Source organism: Pogona vitticeps, chromosome 2 (assembly GCF_051106095.1).
Source record: "Pogona vitticeps strain Pit_001003342236 chromosome 2, PviZW2.1, whole genome shotgun sequence".
Lineage (NCBI taxonomy): Eukaryota > Metazoa > Chordata > Lepidosauria > Squamata > Agamidae > Pogona > Pogona vitticeps.
In genome coordinates this window covers 154,232,818-154,251,853 of record NC_135784.1, presented here as the reverse complement: position 1 = coordinate 154,251,853, position 19,036 = coordinate 154,232,818, and the positions used below count along the sequence as shown (strand labels likewise).

The 19,036-nt window shown below is 39.5% G+C and overlaps 1 protein-coding gene across 3 annotated transcripts in view; it reads left to right on the top strand.

Annotated features, from left to right (window-relative positions):
• Nucleotides 1-19,036, top strand: part of CA10 (carbonic anhydrase 10) — a 415,389-nt gene that overhangs the window by 63,043 nt on the left and 333,310 nt on the right. For all 3 annotated transcript variants that reach the window (XM_072990919.2, XM_020784041.3, XM_078384417.1), the window contains exon 3: nt 9,850-9,924. In XM_072990919.2, coding sequence (XP_072847020.1) covers nt 9,850-9,924 — 75 coding nt within the window. The remainder of the gene's footprint in view (nt 1-9,849; nt 9,925-19,036) is intronic.

Below are 19,036 nucleotides of genomic sequence, written 5' to 3'. Positions count from 1 at the left end.
TACAGAAAATGAAATGCAGACTTCCAAAGAATAGCAAGGAGAGACAAGAGGGCCTTCTTAAATGAACAGTGCAAAGAAATAGAGGAAAATAATAGAAAGGGAAAAACCAGAGATCTGTTCAAGACAATTGGAGATATGAAAGGAGCATTTTGTGCAAACATGGACATGATAAAGGACAAAAATGGAAGGAACCTTACAGAAGCAGAAGACATCAAGAAGAGATGGCAAGAATACACAGAGGAATTATACCAGAAAGATCTGGATGTCCCAGACAACCCAGATAGTGTGGTTGTTGACCTTGAGCCAGACATCCTGGAGAGTGAAGTCAAGTGGGCCTTAGAAAGCCGCTTAGAGTGGTCGAAATGACCAAATGGGCATAAATAAATAAATAAATAAATAAATAAATAAATAAATAAATAAATAAATAAATAAAGAAAGAAAGAAAGAAAGAAAGAAAGAAAGAAAGAAAGAAAGAAAGAAAGAAAGAAAGAAAGCATGGCTAACAACAAGGCCAGTGGAGTGACAGCATTCCAGGGGAACTATTTAAAATCTTAAAAGATGATGCTGTTAAGGTGCTACACTCAATATTCCAGCAAGTTTGGAAATCTCAGCAGTGGCCAGAGGATTGGAAAAGATCAGTCTACAGCCCAATTCCAAAGAAGGTGAGCACTAAAGAATGCTCCAACTACCGTACAATTGCACTCATTTCACATGCTAGCAAAGTTATGCTCAAAATCTTCCAAGGCAGGCTTCAGCAGTATGTGGATTGACAACTCCCAGAAGTACAAGCTGGATTTCAAAGAGGCAGAGGAACTAGAAACAAACTTGCTACCATGTGCTAGATTATGGAGAAAGCCAAAGAATTCCAGAAAAAGATCTACTTCTGCTTCATTGACTACACAAAAGCCTTTGACTGTGTGGACCACAGCAAACTAGGGCAAGTTCTTAAAGGAATGGGAGTGCTTGACCACCTTATGTATCTCCTAAGAAACCTATATGTGGGAGAGGAAGCAACAGTTAGAACTGGGTATGGAACAACTCATTGGTTCAAAATTGGGAAAGGAATACGACAAGGCTGTATATTGTCTCCCTTCTTATTTAACATATGCAGAATACATCATGCGAAAGGCTGGATTGGGGAAATCCCAAGCTGGAATTCGATTGCTGGAAGAAATATCAACAACCTTCGATATGCAGATGATGCCACTCTGATGGCAGAAAGTGAGGAGGAATTAAAGAACCTCCTAATGAGGGTGAAAGAGGAGAGTGCAAAAAGTGGTCTGAAGCTCAACATAAAAAAAAACTAAGATAATGGCCACTTGTCCCATCACCTCCTGGCAAATAAAAGGGGAGGATAAGGAGGTGGTGACAGATTTTATTTTCTTGGGCTCCGTGATCACTGCAAATGGTGACAGCAGCTGCTAAATTAAAAGACTCCTGCTTCTTGGGAGGAAAGTGATGAGAAACTTAGACAGCATCTTTAAAAGCGGAGATGTCACCTTGCTGACAAAGGTTTGTTGTTGTTTAGTCGTTAAGTCATGTCCGACTCTTTGTGACCCCATGGACCAGAGCACTCCAGGCCCTCCTGTCTTCCACTGCCTCCTGGAGTTGGGTCAAATTCATATTGGTAGCTTCAATAACACTGTCCATCCGTCTCGTCCTCTGTTGTCCCCTTCTCCTCCGCATAGTCAAAGCTGTGGTTTTTCCAGTAGTGTTGCAAGGAAGTGAGAGTTGGACCATAAAGAAGGCTGACTGCCGAAGAATTGATGGTTTTTAATTGTGGTACTGGGAGAGACTCTTGAGAGTCCCTTGGACTGCAAGGAGATCAAACCTATCATTCTGAAGGAAATCAAGCCTGAGTGCTCACTGGAAGGACAGATCCTGAAGCTGAGGCTCCACTACCTTGGCGATCTCATGAGAAGAGAAATCTCCCTGGAAAAGACCCTGATGTTGGGAAAGTGTGAAGGCAAGAGGAGAAGGAGATGACAGAGGACGAGATGGATGGACAGTGTCATCGAAGCTACCAACATGAATTTGACCCAACTCCAGGAGGCAGTGGAAGACAGGAGGGACTGGCATGCTCTGGTCTATGGGGCCACGTAGAGTTAGACACACGTTAATGACTAAACAACAACAACAAAGCTCTTAAACTGAGAATATGGTGTCAGTGACTAGGCTGATCATTCTGCCCATTTCAATGGTTATACAGTATATAATTTCACTAAGGTCCTTGAATATGGCAAACCTACTTTTCTTGTTCTCCCTTTCACAGACTATTCCTTTATTACTAAGACAGCTGTTTAGGTTGCAGTCATGTTCAAACAGACAGGTGCTTCTGACTGAATATAATTTTGTATAACTATGGGTGCAACATCTTGAAATAATCAGGTAATATAATCAGTGCAGAATGTTTCATATGGGGCTTATGAAGTTGTCAGTCCCATCTAGTGTAGACTTTTTGAATCAATAGGATTTTCCTTAAATTAATACTTATATAACTTCCATTGATTCAGTGGTTTGCTATAGTTTGGGACCAACAATTTGATTTACTCCTCTACCTCTCATATAATTATGGCACTCAAATGCTATATTGATATGAGCATGGGATTCTACCTTCTTTTTAAGAAAGTCATATACGTGCAGTGCAAAATCAATCACTGAATGCAGCTTCACTTTTGTTTGCTGTTTTGCATGCATAAAAGGCAGCTCTTTGACTCATGGGCCCTTCTGATCAATACCACACTCAATCTTTCAGTGACAGCCAAAGCATAGGAAGACTGGGGAGAAGCCTGGCATAGTGCATAAATAACCTTGTGCTTATAGAAAATGCTATAGAGTTGGAGGAGACTATTAAGCAAAAGTCATTATTTTACTGAACAGTCTTGCAAAATAAGATGTCCTTCCTATGACTTTACTGAATTTTGGATCAGTCTTAATTCATGAAGTTCTGTTCAAATGTTTGTACATTGAGTGGATCTCTGTTTTTGTGTTTTGTGTTTTTGAAAGTAAAGAATATATGTTCTCTCTTAGGATGAGTAAGAATTTCATTTCCATTTTTAAAAAAAAAATAAAAATGTTACAAAATATGGATTTGAGTTTATGGAATTTGTGAATTTCTTCATATATTTGTGTATGTTCAATGACTTGAAGATTGAATATGAAGAATAAGGATAAGGATAACAAAGCAAGACCATATTTTTACCACACTGTACCTGCCTGCTGTACATTTGATAGATTTGTCTTTCATTGGGTGCCTCATTGCTCTTTAGCCTTGTGGGGTTTTTTTTTTTTGAAGCGTAAAGATTTACATATTTTTACTTCCATTGAGTCCAGTTACCCTGCAAATTTTGAAATGCAGCAGGAAGTGAAATAGATTTGCTTATTCAGACAGAGGGCTTTGAGTACTTAGGCATTTGGGTGATGTTTGTGCTGTTGATGTAGGATCATTAATTCTTTTTCTGTTTGTTTGTTTTTTTATCTCCCCACTCCCAGAGCTTCCTCATCCTTATAGCTGCACAGCAACTATAGAGCAGATGGTTTAAAATCTTTGATTTGGTTTGGTTAAGAAATTTCTTCTTTAATTTGGCTGGAGTTGAGGTGCCAGGCCTTCTCCCTCAACTTCACCTATCTCAAAAATATGTATGGACATATTTTTGCTGCCACTGAGTCCAGTGATCTTAGAAAAGTCTAATTTTCAAATGGATATCTTTCACTCATGTTTGTGTTGTCTGATCTGTGAGTGTGCTTTCACCCTTTCCCCTTCCTTGTCCATTGTAGGCCAAATTAAAAAGGAGACTAGGCATTCTTCCTCCTTATGACTGGCATCCATTTTTATACTCTATTTTTGAGGGTAGATTTGATTTAAATCACAATTTTAATCCAAAAATTGTGTTTTTTAACAATTTAAATAAAAATATTTTTTGAATTTAAATCATGAGTTAAATTGGGATTTAAATCAATTTGATTTTATGAAATTATTTATTTTTATCCACCTTCATATTCTTGTTTCATAATTCCTCAAAGGAATGGGCTCTTTTATTCTTACAGCAAACCTTTGAGATAGGTGAGGTTGAGGGAAAAGGCCTGGCACCAGATTGGTTGGTTCAGCAGTTAAGAATGAAGAATCAGGTCTAGATTGCCTCAGGGGTAGTCTAATATTCAGTCCAACAAGCTAATGCTGGGCATTTGGTGGTGTACAAGTAGCTGATTTGTAAACATCAGTCATATGCCAATTGATCGTCCTTATATAGTGAAGGGGGAATATAGTTCTATAATATATATTGGGTTTTGTCTTTTATTTTACTTCAGCATATTTTATTTGTAAAAAACTGAACCTTCCTTAGAAAGAGGCCTGTAAGTCATTTACACAGCAATAGCAGTAGCAAGCATAGCTTCTATCTCTTCTCATTTAACAAACAGGATTATGACAATGTTATTTAATTGGAAGCACCTAAACAGCTTGAGCTAGCTTTGGTTAAATGGGTGATTTCTTTTTATTTTGAGAATAATGAAAAAATTGCAGGGTATGTTGTATGTAGTGCAGAAGAAAAACTGTTTCTTTTCTCTCACATTTGGATTAAAGTTCTCTGAGTTAAAAATCTGCGTAAGAATTTAATGTGCAGCTACTTGCTTAGCCGGTGGAAGTTGGAACATAAATGTTGTCATTAGAACAAGCAACAGGGTTCTTCTCACCCCCCCCCACCCACATTTTTGACAGTGGTGATCATGAAACCAGAAACAATCTGGAATAGTTTAGATCTATACTGTGCCAATGGGTCAGTGGTGAACAGGCTCTCAACTTTGATGTGGATTAAGGTTTAAAACAAATACTATACCCAGCTTCCTTGCTCATCTTACAAGGCCCCGCGCCCTGTGTTATCCAACCAACTGTAAGAATAAGGGAGAACCCTCACAAGTCCTCACCTGCTCCCCATGTTTACTTGAAAAGCAGAACTGCTTCTTTTCACTTGGTGGAAAATGTCAGATGCCCCAACAAATCACACATGAACTGTCAACATCAGCAGAGCAGGACTGTAACCACTAGGTAATATCCTTTTGGCTTTAATCTGACCCTAATTGGCTAAACCTAGTGAGTTTACTAAATTATCACCCCCATTCTCAGATGGAAGACTCAGATTTTCTCTGTCACCACCTTACCCACTCCCAACCAAGCAGAAACACACCAATTTGAAACAAAGGCCAAATGGAGAGGTGTGTGTATGCACATGGCCTTTGTTAAGAACTGAGTTATTATACTCAATCCACAGCTGCCTAAAGCTGTAACCGTAAAATAGTAACCAGATTCCTGACTTCCATCTAAGAGAGACATGCCTGGCAAAATCCATCTTGCCAGGTGATGTTGCCAATTTTTTTACTTTATATCTCAGAACAAATTTCCTAGCAAAATCCATCTTGCCGTGAACAATTACTGACAAAAACCTGATGAAGTGGTGTTTTAATCCACAAAAGCTTGTGCTGATTTTTTAGTGTTCTATAAAGGTATCACCTATTTTTGCATTTGGATTTTATTTTGTATGGACCACACGGCTACCCTTTACTTCCTTGGAGTTTGTTTTCTTTGCAAAATAAGTGCAAATTCATGCCATCCGTGTACTCTATCCACAGTTGACTTGATTGTGTTTTCCCAGGACCAGTATCAATGCAGAGAAGTTGAAGTTAAAAAAAATGTCCTGAAAATCAACTTCCCATTGTCTTTGCTTGGTAATATAGAAGTTCCATTTGTTCTTTAGATAGCCCTTGCAACTTGGCATTGGCTCTGGAGGTGTTTTTGTCCTCTCTCCATTATTTTATGTGACCTTCAAACTGTGTGTTTCACACTCTATTCCTGGCATTTGCTGTGACCTACCTAACTTCATTACAGTCCTAGCAGAACATTAGCACAATCGCCAGTGAGCTTATCTGAACCTCATAGTCGCTGGCACAGCTTGATTTAGAATTGGGTTGTTAGTGTTTTTCCCTATGAGCTTCCTTTTAGTATGTTTAACTTGATGCTTGTTGACCCGATAAAGATTTTATAAATATAAAGTACTGTTGAAATTGCAAAGTTGTTCCCTGTTTTCTGATATGGTTGTGCTGTGTCAGCCAGTTATATAGCACAAACCATATTAATCTGGCTTTCGTGTTCAGTGTGAAATCTCATAAGCAGACAGTTTCCCCCAGTATTTCTGAAGTCCCCTGTAATAATTAGGGGGAAGAAGGGACAGGGAAATAAGGTATAACTTTGCAACAGATTTTGACACACTTTTTTTAAAAAAACACGATCTCAAAAACATTTTTAAAACCCTGTGCTGCATTGGTTTTGCTCATTTCATCATTGTACTAGATTCTGTGTGTCAAATTCCAGAAGGGTTCAGATCTAGCACAAAGATTAGGCTGACTGATCTGTAGTTCCCTGTTTCTTCCTTTTTGCCCTTTTTGAAGATTGGGACAATGTTAGCTCTTTTCCAGTCATCTGGAAGACCTCTGCCCTTTCTTTGTCATCTGTTATTGTGTTCCTATCCCCATTGAATAGCTGAGCCACTGTTTCTTTTCTCTGTCTTTTGATATGCACATACCTGAAGAATGATTTTTTGTTGTTGTTGTTGCTCTTAGCATCTCTTACTAACTTCAGTTCATTCTCAGGTTTTACCTTCTTAACACCATTCCTGCAGTTATTTGCTTGTTGTTTGTACTCCCCCTAAGTAGATTGGCCTTCTTTCCATTTCCTATATGTGTCCTTTTTTGTTTTCAGTTCCTCTCTGGGATTTTTGTGAAGTCACATTGTTGTTTTTTATTGTTGTTGTCTTCCACCTTTTTTTTCTTGTTGGAATTGTTTGTAATTATGGCTTTAGAATTTCTTTTTTTCAGGAACTCCCACCCATCTCGGACTCCTTTTTCCTACTACGAGATGTTCCTCTTCATATTGTTTTAGTGTTTGTATGTTTCCTCTCTAAGACATCTAGGGTCTTTTGTTAAGAAGACTCTAGCCTAGAAATAGTGGTGGTGGTGGTGGTAATACTGATAAAACAGTAAAACAAACAAACACGATTTCACTGAAGTGCTTGAGGGATTGTCTTTTCCTGCAGGTACTGGCGTTGAAACTCAGCACTTACTATTTAACTTGGAGCTACGGTGAAATTTTCCCAAGAGAAAATTTTGTTTTGCCACCATCCCCAACTTCTAAAAGAAAATTCTTTTGCAAATTAGCCTCCAAATCAGTGGTTCCCAACCTTGGGTCACCAGCTGTTCTTGGACTACAACTCTCAGAAGCCTTCACCACTAGCTGTGTGTGATCAGGTTTGGTAGTAAAGCTGAGCAGTTCCTCTTTTTTGGTGGGAATAACCATAGGAGTCATGTTTTTTTTTTTCTCAAGTAAACCTTTATTATCAAAAGCAGAGGGGGAATCAACTATAACTTCAGTGGTGCCAACTGGCCAGCTTCTAACGGAAATTCAGTCCAAGACAACGATAATCCATAATTTAACTCTTTGTCTCCTAATGCAGGGACGGTCTGAACTTCTCTTTGTAGCTTGGCTTCTTCAAGGACCTAGTCCCCATGGAAACACGTAAACCGTCCATTCTAAGGGGTCTAGTTCTCCTAGCTGGACCTCTATACACTGACCCCTGCATCCTCGCCCGAAAACAACCCCCCCTCTCTCTTTACTTCTTCCCTTCCCAGTACATTAAATACTTAAGGTCCCTCTCCTTCTTTCTTCTTCTCATGCTCTGGACTAACTCACTCCTTGGAGCCCCAGCTTTTCTTCTCCTTTTCCTCCCCCCATCTGTCATTAGGAAAACTTACACAACCTTTCCCCTCTATTTAGGCTCCTCCTTTTCTCTCCATCCTGCCCTTCATCTTCCTGTATCTAGACCTTCCCGGTCATAGTATCTATTTTATTATCGCCTCCTCTGGCCTCAAACATGTGAGGGGACAGCTTACTCCCTTCTTTTACTGTTATCTCAATCTTCTCTTCAAATTGTGCCACTAAGGATTTCTAAGGGTTGTACTTCAAGACATCTGGCGATCCCCCCAAATACACACCCTTCAGATGCTCTGGAAAGATGATACATCTGAAATAAAGGCAATGCAAAATAGTGGCCAAGTTGCCAATGCAGTTTCTGCTGCCATTGGTTGAAGTGGCATGAGGGGGCGGCAAGGAAAATATACTATGGCCAATTGTAAATAATGAGCCACATCCCAAGAAACCAATGGAAACTTTGTCCTTTTTCTGGAGAAAATCAGTGAAGTAGTACTTCACTACCATGCCCTGTTTCTCTGCCTACAAATTTTGAGACACAATTTGCACGCAGCTCTAGTTTTTTTATTTTTTACTAAGAGTTTTGAAAACCAACCTTTTGGTCCACAACTCCCCAAATACTGACAATGCTAGCTGGGATATTCTGCAAGTTGTAACTCAAAAAATAACTTTGTTTTTTGACTCTGTGTATACATTTTGATGATAACTTTTCTAACTCTTTCATGGAGAGGTGTTCATGGTCTCAATCACAGATACATTTTTTTGGACTTGGAAGAACTGACAATACAGTGGTGCCTTGACTTACAAACTTAATCCATTCCAGAAGATGGTTGTAACTCGAAATGGTTGTAAGTCAAAGCATCATTTCCCATAGGAATGCATTGGAACGTGATTAATCCATTCCAGATGGGAAAAATTATTATTATTATTATTATTAATAACCACTGCAAGCCCGATCAGAATGCGCTGGGCTGGAAAAAAATTGTCAAAACACACACACAAACACACACACACACACACACAAAAAGCACCAGAAACAATAATCTCCCAGCCCAAACCCACCCTGCAAAACCCAGTATGTACTCACTCAGAAGCAGAAAGCAGCACCAGGCAGTCTGAAGCCTCCTCTGACGCACTCTCTCTAACCGTTGGGGTGAAAGAGCTACAAAGAAGCAGCCTCTTGGCCGACCAACAGTTAGTCATTTAAATTCCCCACCTTTCCCCCCCCCCACCTTTTTTCCAGTCATAACTCGAAGCTCTGGTCGCAAGTACAAGCAAAATTTTGTGGGCAGAGCTGGTCGTAACTCGAAATGGTGGTACATTGGGACATTCGTAAATCGAGGCACCACTGTAGCTTCAGGTTTTTTCCTGGATAATTTTTTTTATCTCAGGCGGTCCCATGTTTTAGGACATAAGCTTTGATGATTTTTCAGAAGTCAGTCATGAAGGGACCACAGTTCAGCAATTCTACTTTAAAATTTAGTGTTTGCATATACAGTGGTGCCTCACTTAACGACAATAATCCATTCCAGGAAAATCGCCGTTAAGCGAAAACAACGTAATGCGGAAAAAAACCCATTGAAACGCATTGAAACCCCTTCAATGCTTTCTAATGGGGTCAAAACTCACCGTCCAGCAAACATCCTCCATAAGGCAGCCATTTTTGCTGCCTGTCTTGCGAGGAATCCATCCCAGAAAACAGCGGGGAGCCATTTTGTTTACCCGGTGGCCATTTTGAAACCACCGATCAGCTGTTTTAAAAACATCGTTTTGCAAAGAATCGGTTCCCGAAGCAAGAAACCAATCATCGCAAAGTGAAAAAAAACCCATTTAGACCATCATCGTAATGCATTTTCGTCGTAATGCGGGGCAATCATAAAGCGAGGCACCACTGTACAGTTGTTGATTGTATTTAGAGATATAGCCCAGCAGAGATAATTAATGGAATAGATGTTTATTGAATTGAGTATACTCTAGTTGGGACTTAATTGAGGCCTGTAATGTAATAGCAAACTCTGGTGTGTCTATTAAAAGTAGGGAATGTTGTTGCCCTGTTTTTATTATTCTTATTTTTCATCTTCTTCTTTTTTTAGCTCAACAGAATTCACCAAAAATCCATGAAGGCTGGTGGGCTTACAAAGAAGTGGTCCAGGGAAGTTTTGTGCCAGGTAAGTGCTCTGTTTTTTACAACACCATGTGGGCTGTTCCCCCCCACACACACACACACTGTATCTGTTAGCATGTACTTCTCACTGCTATGTTTTCTAAACTGAGAAGCACTACTACACCTGTGAATTGTACTGAAATTGGAAGTATGATCTATAATTAGATCAGCACCATATTGTTCACTTTAACTGTAGTTGCAGAGTTAGATCTTTGGAGAACTTTCTGTTTTTCTATCCTCATTGATTTTTCAAACCATACATTCTTTGTCAGATCTAATCAAGGGAGAGACCAAAAAAGGCCTGTTAATCCCTTTGGCTGCAGGGATGTGCATCCAACCTTTTATGAAATCCATGTTCTTCCTTTTAAAGATCTTTTCTCTCTCTTCAGTTCTTCTGAAATTTTCCCAGAAAACCAAAAGTTGGAAAGTGGAGTGAAGTGACTCAAATAAAGGAACAAACTGATTCAGAGCTTCTGTCCACCAAAGTGTATTGGTTATTCCAATTCAAAGACTTGGAAAAGAATTATTTCCTTTATTCAGGAAGGTGTTTATATTAAGAGGGCTTCTGCTTTCACAAGCAGAATATTTTTAATAATACATCAAATAATGAGATGTTTAAAATGGAAAAACCTTTTAAATGTGGGTAGTGTGTTAAATGATGCACAGTTAGGATGAAATGAAAGCTCAAAAATTTCCTCATCCCCAATGAAAGAGGGTGTCTCCACCCACCAAAATACCCAGTTTAAAACACAATCAGTTGTTGCAGTCTTTTCGTTCCTATGCACATGCTGAAAAACAAGCATTTGTGTTGCAGCAGCATTGTGGTGGTGGGGGGGAAATGGTGCTTTTGCACAAAAAATGTTTCTGTGAAAAAAGAAGAAAAATGTAGAATGTGTATAAAAATGTCATAATTTTACTCGGTGGTGACCAAAAAAATCTTCCTCACACGAGGCAACAAAATAAGCAAAGACTGATATCCTTGCTATAAAGCTGGAAGGAAAGATGCAGGTTTCTGGCCTCTCCTGCGTGTGTGGAGGACACATGGCATGGCAAATTCAGTTAGCATGTATTTGTGGCTGAAACACATATTTTCATTCTTGCTTCTTTGATCACAGCATTTTCTGTGCTGCACACAAATTTGCTATAGCTGCTGACTACTGATACCAAATGGAAAGGGACTATTTCTTCCCATTTTGATCATGATGATAAATGGCCTGTTTCCCAGTTATACTGGCATTACAACCCTCAAATTCACATCAGCCTCTGATATGTTTAGATAGATGGTCATGGGCTGAATCAAAGATAGAGATGAACTACAAGAAGGCAAACCACAACTAGCAAGATTAAAGGCTTTTTCGTATTGGAATTTGTGGTTAAATAAATGGCAACAAAGTAGGTCTGTCTAGTGGTATGTTTTGCAAAGAAATGAATGACCCTTGATAATACTGTAGGCATATACCTGAACATCAGGAAATCTCTGTTTTTCTCAACTGTCACGTCCTTTTTAAAAATTGGAGAGGTAGGAAATTGAACCTTAGGCTTTCGTTAGGAGATAATTTGTTCTCCTGTGGAACACTACACCCAGACACACATTTTATTGTACAAGATGTGTGCATTGTATTAACCATCTGTTTCTCAGTAGATAGAAAACCTGCAATTCCACAAGAAAAAAAAGGTGGGAGATAGCAAAAAAGGCCAGTTTGGCTTCACAAAAAATTCAGAGAGGACCTGAAAACAAAAAAGGAATCATATAGGAAGTGGAAGGAAGACCAGGTCACAAAGGAAGAGTACAGACAAGTAGCAAGGAACTGCAGGGATGGCATTAGGAGGGCAAAAGCTGAGAATGAGCTGAGGCTAGCAAGAGACTCAGGGAACAAAAAAGCACAATCTTCAGGTGTGTGTATAGCAAAAGACAAAAGAAACAGCTGCATAGTTACTCAATGGACATGGAAAAATGATAACAGAAGATAAAGAAAAGGCAGAAGTGCTGAATTCCTATTATAGGTCAGTCTTTTCTCAAAGGACACAGTATGACTCTCCAGACAAATGTGAAGTGCAGGTGGAGGGGACAGAATTGAAACAGAAGATTGATAAACCAGGATTTAGGCATCCTTCCATCTTGAGAGACTATGGTAGCGTGCTCTGTATGAAGGTCTTGGAACAGCATCTAGTGTGGCTGAGAAGGCCAATTCGAGAGGGACAATCCCTTCCACACTGAAGACAAATGCAATCTGTCCCCTGTCCAGCTCCCTGGTTTTGCTGCTTCCATGACTGTCTCTCTGCCTTAGCCTGGTGGACAAAGGTCCCTTCAAATTGGTAAAGGCCGTGATGCACCGCCTACCTCAAGGCTGAACGCTCAGATGTCAGACTTTCCCATCTCTTGAGGTCCATTCCTAAGACCTTCAGATCCCGCTTGCAGGTATCCTTGTATCGCAGCTGTGGTCTCCCTCTGGGGCACTTTCCCTGCACTAATTCTCCATACAGGAGATCTTTTTGAATCCATTCTTACAACATGCCCAAGCCAACGTAGACATCATTGTTTCAGTAATACATACATGCTAAAAATTCCACCTTGTTCGAGGACTACAATAGTCAAAGAATACCTTATTATCTTGAATGAGGTCAAATCACCAGGGTCAGATTAACTGCATCCAAGAGTACTAAAGGAACTGGCTAAAGAACTATCAGAACCACTGCCTATTATTTTCTTGAAATTATGGCAAAACGGTGAGGTGTCAGATGACAGGAGGAGAGCTAATGTAGTCCTATCTGGCAAAAAAGATGAACCAGGGAACTACAAACCAGTCAGTGTGACTTCAGTCCCAGGGGAAATTCTGAAAAACACAACCTACAAACAGTATTCAGACCCACCACAAAAATACAACAAATGTTACGGTCAGCAAAGGACAAAAGGGACCCCCTCATCACTGCAGGAGTATACCGGATACCTTGCAGTTGTGGACAGGTATATATTGGAACCACAAAATGCAGCATTCACACCAGAATCAAAGAACATGAGAGACACTGCAGACTAAAACAACCAGAAAAATCTGCAGTAGCTGAACATGCCCTAAAACAAGCTGGACATGAAATTCTATTTCAAAATACTGAAATACTGGACAACACCAGCAATCTTTATGTTAGACTACACAGGAAAGCCATTGAAATCCATAAACATAAACAGAACTTCAACAAAAAGGAAGAAGGCCTAAAACTAAACATGGCCTGGCTCCCAATACTGAAAAATACAGCCTGCAAAATGTCAACGAACTCTACCCAGCCACAAGGGCCAGGGATCATTGCACAAAAAAGACCAGCTAACAACGCCCATCAATCACAGTGACAAATAATCTCTCCCCTATCACAACAAAAACACTCTGATCACCCTATCTCCTGAAAAGGACAAAAGCTGTTCCCACAGCTATAAATACTCAACTATCCAACAAATAGGAACAGAGCATGGACAGAGTACCTACTCCAGTCCTCTGAAGATGCCGGCCGCAGAGACTGGTGAAATGTCAGGAAGAACAACCTTCAGAACACGGCCAAAGAGCCCGAAAAACCCACAACCATTAGGAGAATCTCCTAACTGTTAGAACAGTAATACAGTGGAACCAATTACCTTGAGAGGTGGTGAGCACTCCAACACTGGAGGCATTCAAGAGAAACTTAGACAACCACCTGGCAGATTTCCTTTGACTTATATTCCTGCACTGAGCAGGGGGGGTGGATGTGATGGCCTTACAGGTCCCTTCCAAATTCATAATTCTATGATGCTATGAATTTGAAAAGAAAGTCAGTGCACAAAATGAAGAGAATACAGTGGTGCCTCACTTAGTGACGTTAATCCGTTCCAGAAAAAAGCGTTGCTCAGCGATGTCATTGCTAAGCGATATTAAAAAGCCCATAGAAATGCATTAAAACGTGATTAATGCATTCCTATGGGCTAAAAACTAACCTTTAAGCGAAGATCCTCCATAGGAGCGGCCATTTTCGGTGCCTCTAAAGCGAGGAAACACAGTGGGCGGCCATTTTGTTTTCCCAGCAGCCATTTTGAAACTGCCAATCAGCTGTTGAAAAAGGGTCGCTTTGCCATGATCGCTTCCCCGCGATCATCGCAAAGCGAAAAAAAAACATAGGGACCATCGCAAACGATCGCAAAAACTCCATCACTAAGCGATTTCGTCGCTCAACGGAGCGATCACTAAGCAAGGCACCACTGTACATGTTTTCAATGCACATTGGAAATACTTGCATTTTACCAAAATGTAAAAACAAGATTCCACCACTGTTCCCCCCTCCCCCAGGAGTACAGAACAACCTAAAATTGCCCAACAAACCTAAAGCAGCTGCCCAAATGTCTAGCTGCATAAATAGAATGGGAAGGAGAATATCCTAACCAATTCTGCATTCATGCTTCAGGTTTTGCAGATTTGTCGTTCACAAATGTTTCATAAAATGCAGCTGTATGCTCCTTTCTGTTTTTGTTATTGTTTCAGAGGCTGATAGGCCATTGGAGCAGTTTGTTTAGGGGCTGCTTTTTAGTTTATGTTTATCCTTTTTGCTAAAACATAGGAAAATATCATGTGGATTTGCAGGAGTATAACCACAGGGGTCATTTCTGCTGTTCCTATGTATGTGTCACTGAACAGTTTTAAAATGGCATCAAAGGAGAAAGAGCATGGTTCTGCTCATTATTAATTAATCAGTTGGTAAAATATATTTAGGCATTTGCAGTTGGTTCAATAAAACCCCAAAGCTTTTAGAATACTTGCTGTGTACAGAACTTACTCTTTTGCTTTGAAGTGTGTCTTCTTGCATTGGTTTCTACTTTTATATTGTTGTTTTCATGAGAGGCATTTTGGAATATTCTTTGAGAGAGTCCTAACCTTCATGTTTGGATTTAAAGGAAATACATACAGTTTGAACACTGTGGGTACACTGGGGAAAAAAGAGATCTTTCTGGCTTGATGCTCTGATTTGTATATCTCATAGCTATGTGGCCTCCATGAGGGTTGGTAATGGCTGGTTTTCCCAAGTTTCTTTCCTTGACCAGGGAGCATCCTAGTATAAGTGAGGTACATGCATATATAAACAACTTAATATATAGAGTTGGCTGATATTTTGATTGCACACTTTGAGAAAGGAGAATCTACGGGTATGAATCTGTCCCCTCTCACTCCCTGACTAGATACTGAACAAAGGTAGCAGACCCTTCTGTAGTTACACTCACATGCACCATTGATTATTTAGTTTTAGACAGTGTTTTTACTGTTTATGTTGTAATTATTCTGCCATTTCTTTTAACTCCTTGTTAATTTCCCAGAATTGTGCACTAATGGGCTGGTGTATAAATAAATAAATACATAAACAAACAAACAAACAAACAGGCAAACAAATATGTGGACAACTATGGCAATGACAACTACAACAATGATGGCAACAACAACAACAATAACACATGAGACAGTAGTAATAGAACAAAGAAATGTCTGAATCATTGACATTGTAATTGCAGGAGATGTCAAGAGTTGAAAATAAAGAACTGGAAAAACTTACAAAATACAGGGACCTGGTAACTGAAACATCCCGCTTCGGGATGAAACACACTTCAGTGATCCCCATTGTCATTGGGGCGTTGGGAACAATATCAAGAAATTTTACGCAATATTATAATAAGTTTCAGATCTCTGAAATAACACCATCAGAGCTACAAAACCAACAATATTAGGGACAGCATACATTCTGCACCAATATTCAACAGATGCTTAGGTTTCTGGTTAAAACTTTTGTCTATGACATAATACCAGTCAATGTTTTTATAATTTTGGTTGACTGTGTCTGGTGTTTTTGAATAAGAATAATAACATCAATTTCAGTTTTTGTGATGATGGCATAACTGTGCCTTATATGACAAGAGACCTCTATGCCAATAGTTTGGCAGATGGATTTGCTTTAAAATGACCATGAAAACAAGCAATAGACAAAGAAAACATGACAAGGTATTTGGAAGACCCAGCTATTATGAATATTATTTGGTGTATCAAACTCTGTTTTGTTTTTCCTTAGAATTTTCAGTTGTTTTATTTCAGAACCTCCCCTCATATACCTTATACTGAGGCCTATGCAGGGAGGTTCTTAATGGACATAATGCATTAGAAATAACAGCGGTGTCACTAGCATGTTAATTGGGGAGGCATTACATAAGAAAATAAGAAGAGCCCTGCTGAATCAGGCCAAGGGCCCATCTAGTCCATCTTCCTGTATCTCACAGTGGCACTACGAGATGCCTCTGGGAGCACATGAGACAACTAGATACCTGTCTCCTGATACCCCTCCCCTGTATCTGGTATTTGGAGGTACCTTCCTTCTAAGCCTGGAGATTATATATCCCCATCATGGCTTGTAACTTGTGATGGACCTTTCCTCCAGGAATCTGCTAAATCCCCTTTTAAAGGCATCTAGGCCAGATGCCATCACCACATCCTGTGGCAAGGAGTTCCACAGACTAATAACATGCTGGGTAAAGAAACATTTTCTTTTGTCTGTTCTCACTCTCCCAACACTCAGTATGAGTGGATGTCCCCTGGTTCTAGCCTTACGTGAGAGCAAAAAGAGCTTCCATCTAAGCACTTTATCCATCCCCTGCATAATTTATGAACATATTGTTTATAAGATCTTATTTTCGGAGGAATAATATTGGCTGTAACTTTAGCAAAACCTGTTACTTCTAATTTGTTTCTGGAAGGTCATTTGCCTCCGAAGTTCCAACAAGAAAGAACCATTCTTTCTTCTACGTTTGCCATTGGTTGAAGAAGCACAAGTGTTGAACTGTTTACAAATCGAAAGTTGTATTGCCTTTTTATTATTATTATTATTATTATTATTATTATTATTATTATTATTATTATTATTATTATTATTATTATTATTATTATTATTATTATTATTATTATTATTATTATTATTATTATTATTATTATTATTATTATTATTATTGCTGCTGCTGCTGCTGCTGCTGCTGCTGCTAATACTACTATTACTACTAGTAGTAGTACTACTACTATACTGCATTTCTTCTGTTAAGTACCCATAATGGTCTTCTCTCAGTCTCTGTATATTAAACTCCAGGCTATGATAAGTCATTATGAGATCCATTATGTGTCACTTGCCTGGCAGTCAAGTTTGAGATGGTGTGAACTATCTCCTCAAAGTCTGGTCTTCTAGTTCTTCTTTGTGAAAGGCTTGTAGTTGACCTGAAAAAGTGCTTTTGTAGAGTATATCAAAATACCTTTCAGAAATAAATGTCACTGATTGCAAGTTTGGGGGAAATAGTTCTCTGTATTTATAAGGGAACCCAGATGGCAGAGTGAACTGTAGTAATTTTCTCCTTCTTGAGCCAAAAGTAAATGTTCACAAAAGTGATCCTCACTTGAAAATTCCTTGAAGATCAAGAACCAATCCAGTGTTTGAGGTTTTTTTTTTAATGACGAGTTCCATCAGTTCCAACAGAAACTTTATCTGTTTCAATGAAGAGATACAACCTGTAAACAGGTGGGTTTACTCATTTGATTACATTCCTATTCCATTCTTTCTCTAAAAATGCTGGAGAGTTCACACGGGATATTCCATTTTAACCAGACAGCACTCCCACTTGGTAGGTGAGGCTGGGATATATACTGGCTGGTCATATCAGTGAGTTTCATAGCTGAGCCCAGATTGACATCCAACATGTAGGCTTCTACAACACTGGTTCTCAGGCATAGATATAGTTCCAATTCCTATATATCATGACCGCTGGAGTTCCTGCTTTTCACGGTCAGTTACAGACATGGATGACAAATCCATCTCACTGTGGTTTGGGAGGTTTTAAAAATAGGTTTATGCAGTTTTCACCTCTTGTGACAAAGGAGTGGGGATGAGTGAAAATCTCACTTCTGTATTCCTTTTCCACCCATTGTCATGGGTCATTAATGGTCATTAACAGTGGTCTTGCTGGTGTGTGTGGTCCTGATCTTTCTGGGGATGGGTGAAAGGGCAGTATGATAAAGGAGACAGATTGTGTCTAAGGCCTCTACCCCTGTTGAGTGAGGGATTTTCTATATGCACATGTATGGCCTCAAGGGTCATATATTAGGGGTCTCCTATCAACTCTCCTCAGAGTGAAGAAGCTAACTTCAATGACTAGCGAATTGCATCAGCGTAATAAGAAAGAAGTCCAGTTCCCATGACTCAACTTCCCGATAACCTCGCCTGGATGGCTGAGAATCTTCACAGATATCCAGGCAATAATGCAAGAATCTTGACAGATATCCAGACAATAATGTAATTAACTTGTCTGATGGTTAGTAGCCTGCCAGCTATTGCCTTTGAAAAGTAGTTGGAAATGTCTCTTGTTTTTCAGGAAGTAGTTGGTTGAGCTGAGGCCAGAGTTTTAGCTCTGCACAAGGCTGTATGGAGCGTCAGTATACTGTGTATCTCTGTTCAAGTCTCTAGATGCGCATTGGAATTTTTGAATTAAAACCTGTCTTCTCAGATCTCCCTATATAGTCCCTTTTTTTCCAATAGCCACTTCGGGAATAAGCGAAATGCATGCATAGTTTCTTTAAAAGATTAAAACAGGGTAGAATGTGGTTGATTTTTTTGAAAAGATAAGTGATCTTGGTGATATCAGTACTCATCAGGTCTCACACTAGTCTGGAAGCATTTCAAATTTAGAAGCCACATGAATAGGACTTACAAAATGGCTAATAATCTTTATGCTGGTTCCATTGTCTTTAGCCAGTGCTGCAGTTAAAGCGGAATTCAAGAAGCAAAGGAGAACCAGCGAAAGGTGCCCAGTAATCTTACATAACCTAATCATAACTTAATGTGAAAATATAGAAAGCAGTTGGAGCCTTGCTGGCTCTTTGATGAACAATAGATATTACAGTACTATATTAGCCATCTTTGCACATTGTACTCCATCTGGCTTATTGTAGCATGTTCTGTGTGGGGCTGCCTTTGAAAGCTGTTCAAAAACTTCAGCAGGTCCAAGATGCTGCATCAGAGTTAGTTGTAGTGAGAATAGAAGTGCCTTGCTAGAACAGCTATAGTTCAGGGAGCTCGAATATAGC